Source organism: Arachis duranensis, unplaced genomic scaffold (assembly GCF_000817695.3).
Source record: "Arachis duranensis cultivar V14167 unplaced genomic scaffold, aradu.V14167.gnm2.J7QH unplaced_Scaffold_165934, whole genome shotgun sequence".
Taxonomy (NCBI): domain Eukaryota; kingdom Viridiplantae; phylum Streptophyta; class Magnoliopsida; order Fabales; family Fabaceae; genus Arachis; species Arachis duranensis.
In genome coordinates this window covers 2,556,965-2,566,453 of record NW_026264258.1, presented here as the reverse complement: position 1 = coordinate 2,566,453, position 9,489 = coordinate 2,556,965, and the positions used below count along the sequence as shown (strand labels likewise).

Genomic DNA, 9,489 nt, shown 5'->3' with positions numbered 1-9,489 from the left:
CTTCTGTCAATACTTGAATTACTTTTTCTGTCGATATTTCTCTCTGTATTAATGAAATAAATTTAAATGACATATTAAATTATTAATTTATCTCTTAAGAGCGAATTATAATTGATAATTTTTTTTGTTAAAAGTTTCTGATATCTTTTAAAGATAATTGTCAAGACCGTTTAATTTTTTTGTCATCTTTTTTAAATATATTAGCTAAATTTACGTAAAACTAATAAATATTAATTATTTTTTAATTTTTTATTTATAAAAATTAAATTGATGATATATTAGTGATTAACGTGTCACATAAATATGTTCAATAATTAATAAAAAGATTAATCAGTCTCACAAAATTAAATATCAAAAATCGAAATGAGTATTTTTCTCTTAGAGACCTAGTAGTCCTTCAACAAATTATCTGGAATCAAAATGAATATTCATTCATAAATATTTTTATCTCACAGTTAATACTTTTTTAAATTAAATTATTATATTAAAATAATTATGTTACGTGTAAAAAAAATCATAAAATCAATTGTTTGTATAAATTACATAAAATATGAAATATATATTAAAAATATATAAAATAATATATATTCATACACAAATAATTGATTTAGTAGATAATTTTTTATTGAGCAAAGTATTGTTTTTGTCTCCAACGTTTGGGGTAAGTCCTATTTGTGTCCCTAACGTTTAAATCGTCCTATTTGTATCTCTAACGTTTATAGAAGTGATTCAATGTTATTTTACTATCAATTATACTAATAAATCAGATTATATTTTTCAATGATTCTTACTTGGATGTATTCATTTTCAATTAGATCTCACTTGGATGTGTTTGATTTTAATATTATACCCACTATTGTGTTTAGATTCGATTATGTTCATAGAAAAGTGAATTATGTAAATGTTGTAGGAATTAGTTTCAACTATTGATAAGCTATTTTTTTGGAGTGGATCATCGATTCTATCACAGATATTTATATTCTAACTTCAAGAAGAAATTTTTAAAACTCAAACTAAAACGTTTATGATGTGTAATTGACGGCAAGATAACATTGAATCACTTCTACAAATGTTAAGGACACAAATAGGACGATTTAAACGTTAAGGACACAAATAGGACTTATCCCAAACGTTGGGACGAAAACGATACATATATTATTTAATTATTTTTTAATATATATTTTATATTTTAATAAATATTTTATATAAATAACTGATTTAATAGTTATTTTTTTATAATTATTAACATGAATGTAAAATTATATAGATAGATAAAATCAAGGGTGAGGCCTAATAGAAGCAAAAGCCAAATAAGCAATTCCAGCTTTTAAACTGCTATGGATCAATCATCAATGCACAGACAGATGCATGCTCCTATAAGCAAAGGCCAAGCTGTATTTTATCCATACATGTTTCTTGCAAATATGTTATAAATTATTATTGGATGTCTAAATCTATTTATAAATTATTTAATATTTTAATCATGCTACTAAAGCGTATGGGCGAAGGACTTTGAAATAAATGTTCACTTCTTGCACGGAAAAAAAATGTTCACTTATAAATTATTTTGTATAATATTTTATCATTTAAGTTCTCAAACTTAATGTTTCATAATAATAATAGTATGAAGTTATATCCATACTCACTTGATAAGAGTAATAAAAAGCACAAATTTATCAATATAATAAGAAGCTTTTAAGTAAAAATTTGAAATAATGTCATCAACTAATGCAAACATCATATAAATTGATATTTGTGTAATTTTTTAGAATTTCCAATACATCCTATTTTACAATTTCTAGAATATTAAAGGAGAAGAAATTATTAACGCAATTTTTTTAATTAAAAAAAAGAAGAAGTTAGAGCTCAAAAAAGGTAGTTATCTGTTACAATTGTCTTTTACTCAAAAACTTAAGTGGACCCCACATTGGCAGCAATGAAATCCAATCAACAAAGTAAGCACCTTCTTCTTCCTTCTTCATTCTTCAGAATCCCCAATTTCCCAGAACCCTAAAATTTCTCTCTCTCAACACTTCGAATTTCACAACCCAACTGTCCCAATTAACAGTTGTCCCAACCTCCTCTTATCCCCAAAATTCCATCTTCTCTTTTGTTTGGTGACTAAAAAAGTAAAAACCCTTCTTTTTTAATTATTATTATTATTATTATTCCCAAATCGAACCAAACAAAATTTCAAAAAATAAACCCTCCAAAAATAGAAAAGACAAAGCCAAAAAAATAAAAATGGCATCTAAGACGCTTCTTCCGATATCTATGAAGAACAAGAGGGGTGCAATTGCTTTGGATCATTCACCTCCATTTTCCATTTCTTCAATTCCAAGTCGCACTCATTCTTCTCCTTATTCTTCTTCTTCTTCTTCATCTGTTAATGCAACGACAATAATGGTGGTGAAAGGAATTGAAACCGATGACGCTTCTGCAAGGCTCCTTCAACGTTCTTCATCAGCATCTTCTTCTTCTTCTTTAGATGACGTCACCAACGTAAAGACCGTTATGCCCTCCAAGCCAAACATTCCAAAGGCGTCGAGCTTCAACAACGGTGGTCAGAAGAGGAGAAGGCGCAATGCGAGTGAGGATTCGTTTCCTTCGATCTCCGATGGTGGTGGTGGTGGCAATGGGAAGGGAAATGGAAATGAAATCAGAACCGTCGATGGTGATCGTCGCGGTGGTGGTGGTGGTGGTAGAAAGTTTTCGTCTTCTTCAATTGGTGAGGAAGTTAGGCATGTTGCATCTGAAACATTTCTATTGACAAGGCTTTTCTTGACGATGCTGGCATATCTTGGGTATGATTCTCAAATCTTAATCTAATCTATTGTTTTGTTTGTGTGTGTTTTTCTTTGGTTACATGTAGAATTTGCATTGAAAAGGACTTGAATTTTGATGAATTGTCTATGGATATGGTTTATGAGTTGAAGAAATGGCGATAATTTGAAAGAAAAAGTGATATAGGAGCTGATCCTGTTGGTCATATGTGGAACCATAAACATTTTAAGTCCAATGATTGAAAGGGATTTAAGATTTTAATGGTTTGTTGGTTGTCATTGTTAATGATAGGATGTAGTGATGGTGGCGTTTGATTGATGTAGATAGGTTTCCCTTGGTGAGAAAAGCCATTGTGCTTGTTTTTCTGTTATATATGTTGCAATTGCTATCTAAAGGGTATGGAATTATATCACTAAATGTGTGTCCATGTCAATGAATTGATCTAGTGGATGTGTGTCAATGTGTTGAACAAAAAATAAAAAAAGAAAAAGGAAAATTGGCATGATGTTTAAGCATTTTGTCTCCATGATTTGGGAGTTTGTATACTTGGAAGCATATATTCAGGAAAACTGAGATTTGGAACTGTGAGATTTCCATAAACGTAAGTTTTCGAGGCTTATATTATCATATGGAGTACCAAGGCAGAACTAGAGTATTGATTAGCTTTATAAACTTTTTATAATTTGCATGATTGGTTTTTGTCTTGTTCGCTTATTTTCAGTAGGTTATGGTATTCATAAGTTCGCACTTTACAGGTTCTGCTTAAAATGAGTGATTATTGTGCAGTTCCATTGACTTAGTAGTTCATACTTGTTAGGAATTATAATATTGTGAATCGATAGCTAACAAGTAATGGTTAAAATGCTAGGTTGAGACTTGAGAGTTTAACTAATTACCTATATTTTGTAATGTTTGTTTGTTTGTTTGACATGGATATTTTAAAATAACAAGTTTTCGATGCATTCTGATTTGCTATTTTTATTCAGGATAGGCTACAAATGGATCATACAATTCCTTGCACTTGGTTGTTATGCAGTTATGATTTTCCCAGGAGTTATTCAAGGTTTAAATTCAGTAATATATATATATGTTCAGATTCTTGTTTGAATGCATTAGTATCTCTCATAATGATCATCATTGGAGCATAAGTGTTTTTTCTTTTGTTTTTAGTTGGTTATTACTATTTCTGATAAGTGATGTAAGTTTTATTAATTATTTTTATTATCTTTTACAGGCTTGACTTGTATTTACCAAAAAATAGCAATGGTCCAAAACCAGTTGTCGCATTTATTACTGGTGGAGCCTGGATTATTGGGTATGTGATGCTCATGCTTCATTTAAATATTGGCTAAACTGTTTAATCTCTAAGTGATTGAATTCTACTAATTTTATGGTTTCTTTTTGGAAGGGTTCATGTGTGTAAATTGTTATATACACCAACTCATTTCTTTCAAGTTTTGATGTTCTTGTATTTTTGCAGCTACAAAGCATGGGGTTCTCTTCTAGGAAAACAGTTATCAGAGAGAGATATCATTGTGGCATGCATTGATTACAGGTGATGGATTAATCTTTCGAAGTTATCTCCTTCTTTTCCATTTCTTTTTTCTTTTCCAGTAATGCAGTTGCTTTAATGGCTACTAATTTATCATACATTATCCAATGATTCAATAGTTTTTTCATGATATACCAACATTCTGTAGGACCTGCTATAACTTGGTATTTAATTGTAGAACATTGTGTGTTATTCTTTATGATGAAAATAATTGGCCTTTCCAGAAATTAGTTATATGCTTGAAATGGTTCCTGAATTCTATGTGAACTCTTCTATATTGTTCTTCTTTTTGGAGAAAACTATGTTACACCTTAACACAACATCATGCTTGCTATGTCTTCATTCTTCCTGTTTCACTGTTACCTGACATATCGTTTTACTTGCAGAAATTTTCCTCAGGGAACCATGAGCGATATGCTAGCTGATGCTTCCGAAGGAATCTCATTTGTGTGCAATCACATTGCAGAATATGGTGGTGACCCTAACAGGTTAGTGATAAATATCTTAAATTCCAAAGTTTGTTCAAAGTCACTGGATTGGTTCCGGCAACTCTTGAGGGTTGAGGCGCTTCTCCTTAGCGAGTTGTATGATTTATGATATATAATTTACCTAATGGCATAAATGGTTAAATATATTTTTCATGGCTCTTTTTCTGTATAGAATTTACCTAATGGGGCAGTCAGCTGGGGCGCATATTGCCGCATGTGCGATTGTGGAGCAGGCAATCAAAGAGGCTGCCAAAGAAGAGGGTATTTCCTGGAGTCTTTCTCGGATTAAGGCTTATTTTGGATTGTCCGGCGGGTATGTACTTTTATAAAATCATTACTATAAACAAAGATTAGTGTTTGTCATTCATCAACACAGCACACTATGTCGAATCATTGTTGGCTTCTTATTATTCATTGTCTTATTCAGTCCTTTCTTCCTTCCCTCTGCTTAAACGCCATGATCTTCAACAAATTCAGTACTAAGATTTGCATCATTGATCTTTTTTGTTTACTTTTTATTTTCTACATCTAAACAGGTATAATGTTTTTAATCTGGTAGATCATTTCCATAACAGAGGTCTTTATCGATCCATATTTTTAAGGTATGTACTTAATTAGTGTTCAAGTGAGTTAAAATGTTTAACATGAACCCCTCTGCTTTTGTTATGTTAGAGATTCGAATGATGCCTTTTATATTGCAGCATAATGGAAGGAGAGGAAGGCCTACGACGCTTTTCACCAGAAGTAATGGTTCAAGATCCAAACATGGCAAATGCTGTTTCTCTGCTACCTCCTATTGTTCTTTTTCATGGCACTGGAGATTATTCGATTCCATCAGATGCTAGGTTTGAGCTTAAGCCTTTTTCAAAAGGTGTTTTAAGTTTGCGAGCTATTAGGGACATACAAATTCAACGGCGGCCATCGAATTTGCGAGATATGCTATATGTTACAACTCTTGTTTATGTTTGATAACGGACTAATTCGATCGAATTAAAAGAATTGTAGTGCTGTATGCAGCTCATTTAAAAGAAAAAGCTAAAAATTGATTTTCGGGCAAAATAAGATGATCCATACACACCCTTAATCACTCCTTGTTTGCTTCTTTTGAGTTATGAAATTGAGTATTTTCTTTCTGAATTTGCTATTGTTTTTCACAGTACATCATTTGCTGAAACTCTTAAAAAACTTGGAGTCAAAGCTGAAGCAATTCTCTATGAAGGGAAGACTCATACAGATGTGTTTCTTCAGGTAACTGACTGGTCGAGTCCACCTTTCGGCATTTTCACAGACAAGCTTTGCCAAGTATTTTCCTTCAGTTTCCAAGATAACCATTTATGTGATCTGCTTCTGATCTGTGCCTTTCAGGATCCGATGAGAGGTGGCACGGATGCCATGTTCGAAGATCTTGTCAGCTACATTCATGCTAACGATCCTGATGCACGCGCCAAAGATGCCTTGGCTCCTCCAAGGAGACGCCTCGTACCTGAATTCATGTTGAAATTGGCTCATATTGTTAGTCCTTTCTAGCTAGCCAACATTCATTTGATTAGTTTGTGTTTTCATTTTGTTTTTATTTCTAATGTTTCCTGTTTTCAGGATTTTGTGAAGGAAAAAAATGATTGTTTTCTGTTTTCACTCTTGTTTTCTCTTTTTTCTTCACAAAATTCTAAAAGCAGAAAATATTAAAAATAAAAATAGAAAACGAAAACGCAAGCCGAATGCACAACTTCCATAGTTGATTTTGTTCTCCCTTCTTTTGTAAATAACCATTGTTATGACAACCTAGGTTGTTTCTCAATTAGATAGGATTAGCTCCCTATTGGTTTCAAGATTATTGAAACCCCCAAATATGAAATAGTTGAGGGAAGATTTCTATAATTCTATCTTGTAACTTTAATCCAAACAATAGTTATCATTTTGAGGATTTAATATTTTGTTTCACTAACTGAATCAAATCTTTGAAGTGTTGTGTCTACTCATACCCTAATTTGAATAATGTTTTTTTATTTGTAATATATTATCATGTAAATTAAAAGAGCCAATGAGCTATTTTTTTTACATATATGAAGTGAGATATCATATTATATTAACTTAGGCTTGTTTAAGTGAAGATAAAAATATTAAATGAATCATGCATAATATTTTGTAACTAAATTAGAATGATGCAATGACTACATCATAAGTACCTTAATCAATTATCATTCTTCACCTACCAAGATAGCACCCATGAAGAGTTCCAAAACTATAAGCAACAAGCAACTTGAATGATAAAATAAACTAAAATCATCAAATATACTGCTTTAGGCAACTGAGATGAAATTGTGACAAATCAGCAACCAAAATAATAAAAAAGAAAAAGATTTGGGGGGGAGGGGAGAGAATATCATTTAGTAATTATTATAGAATGTATATTAGCCGTTCAATTGTTGAATTATATATTAATATTTTGATGGTGAAAATTCAGGTGCATCAACTTTATGTGAAGTTAATAGTTGAAAGACGTTAAATGATTTGACTGATTTGACTAAATTTTTATTTAACAGCTTTCAGTTATTAGATTTACGTGAAATTAATTGTACTTGAGTTTTCACTTATTTTGACTATTATATTCATTTTCTGTTAAAGAAAAAAAAGTATGGACGTTGTTAGGAGTTTATGCAATTAATTATTATTATTTTTATTTTTGAAATAACTTCTTGGATTGAACTATTGAATTATTGCAAAATGTTAATACAATCTATATCATTACTTTTTTAATTAAATAGTGTTTTTTGTGAAACATAAAAAATATTGACTATTATAAAAGCACACTGTATGTATAATCTTCATGTGTCCAAATTTCAATTAAGATTGAAATGTGTTATTAGGGGTGTATATGGGGCGGGTCACATCGGATTTGGTTTAATCCAGACTTGATCCGAAATATAGACTGGACCTAATTTTTATACCCTAATCTGATTTTAGACTCGATGAAATCTACACACCTTCGAGCCGGGTGAAAATCGGGTAAAAATCGGCTCTTTAACATGTAAAAATCACCTAATCTCCGACCATTATTTTATAATTTGCATAGTAAAATTTACTTAAAAAAATATAACAAGAACCAACCATTCTCTAAAATTAAAGTATAATCATAATCAATATTAATATTGTCTAATAATACCAAATATTTAAATCAATACAAATAATACAATATTATACATTAGTCTAAAGTCTTATGCATTTTAAACATAAAACATTAACTTATAATCTTATAATGACTAATAACACAAAATATTAAAGTTTACAATATTTAAATTCCACATAAGAATTACCATCATTCATCACTAATAACACAAAATATTAAATGTATATGATGACCGGGCCACCGGTCGAGTTCGGGTGACCCGAGCTATAGTATGGACCCGATCCGAAATAATGACCGGATCTATTTTTGAGACCTTTATCCGACCTTAAACCCGATAAAATCACACTAAATTAGCCCCTAAAACATTTGGGACCGGACCGAATCTTCGGATCGAGACGGGTCATGTACACCCTATGTGTTATAATCAACCTCTAAGCCAATTAATTTCAAATTAATGATCTTATTTGGCTTATGACAAAATTGCACTATTGAAATTTCCAAGCAATATGAGTTCTTTAATTTAATCCCAATCAAATATCATAATTTAGAAACAACAATGCAAAAAACATCATTATTATTGTCTCCTATACCACCTAATTGCTTCCAATGCAATCAATGGCATAGAGCACTAAAAATGTAACAAGATTTAAAAAAAAAAAAAAAGCATAGCTTCACCAATAAATTTGGTTGATCTTTTTTTGTTTCTACCCTTAGCATAGTGAGTCACTCATGCAAACAAAACCACGTGTACTTGTTTTATATGCTAAGCATGCATAGTGGAGCAAATTATGAGGCTACCAACAGTGCATCAAAGTTTGTCTTGCCAACTTCTTTTCCCATGTTCACATTAGGTATTTTCATTACATCTACACCTCTCTAAGTTCTAAATCTTCCTAATAGAATGAGACATCTTAGGTAATTGATATTAGTATAAGTGGTAAAACCTTGAAAGGATTTAGAAAGTTAGGGAGGATATCTGAAGAAAAAAGGAATTTTTGTTGTTGTGTCTATTAGACTTTGTTCGTTTATAAACAGAAGACACTGGAATATAAATACAAAAATATAAAATTGTATTTGACAAGTAAAATATGAATAGAAATATTATATTTTAAAATATTAAATTAGTATATTTTATATCTTTTCTGACAAAAATAATATAAAAATATTAAACACAGTGACACAAATTATTTTTTATTTTTTCTTTTATCATCACTATCAAATTTTTATAATTATATTTATACAAAGAAGAATTATAAGATGTGCTAGACATGAGGAGGGGTGGTTTAAAGCAACTTTTTTCTTAAGAAACAAAATCCAATACCTTGTGTTTATTTGATGCAATCTATATCACACTCTATATGCTAAGATATGCTGAATTGCTCATTGAGTGTGAACATTCTAGCTAGATAGCAATGGACTTTATGATTATATATGTTGAATATCATATATTCACAAATCACAACCACCCCACTAGTGCAAAATTAGGCCCCATTTAAACCCTTTAACTGCACTATATATACATGCTTCTCCTAAGCCTC

At 30.7% G+C, this 9,489-nt stretch overlaps 1 protein-coding gene across 1 annotated transcript; it reads left to right on the top strand.

Annotated features, from left to right (window-relative positions):
• The first annotated feature begins 1,964 nt into the window (after window positions 1–1,964).
• Window positions 1,965–6,779, top strand: LOC107476978 (isoprenylcysteine alpha-carbonyl methylesterase ICME-like). The gene is given in 10 exon segments (XM_016096945.3): window positions 1,965–2,804; window positions 3,771–3,847; window positions 3,955–4,099; window positions 4,265–4,339; window positions 4,723–4,824; window positions 4,997–5,137; window positions 5,361–5,426; window positions 5,526–5,669; window positions 5,982–6,072; window positions 6,190–6,779. Coding segments are annotated over 10 exon segments (1,563 nt in total). The 5' UTR covers window positions 1,965–2,244; the 3' UTR covers window positions 6,352–6,779.
• The last annotated feature ends 2,710 nt before the right edge of the window (window positions 6,780–9,489 follow it).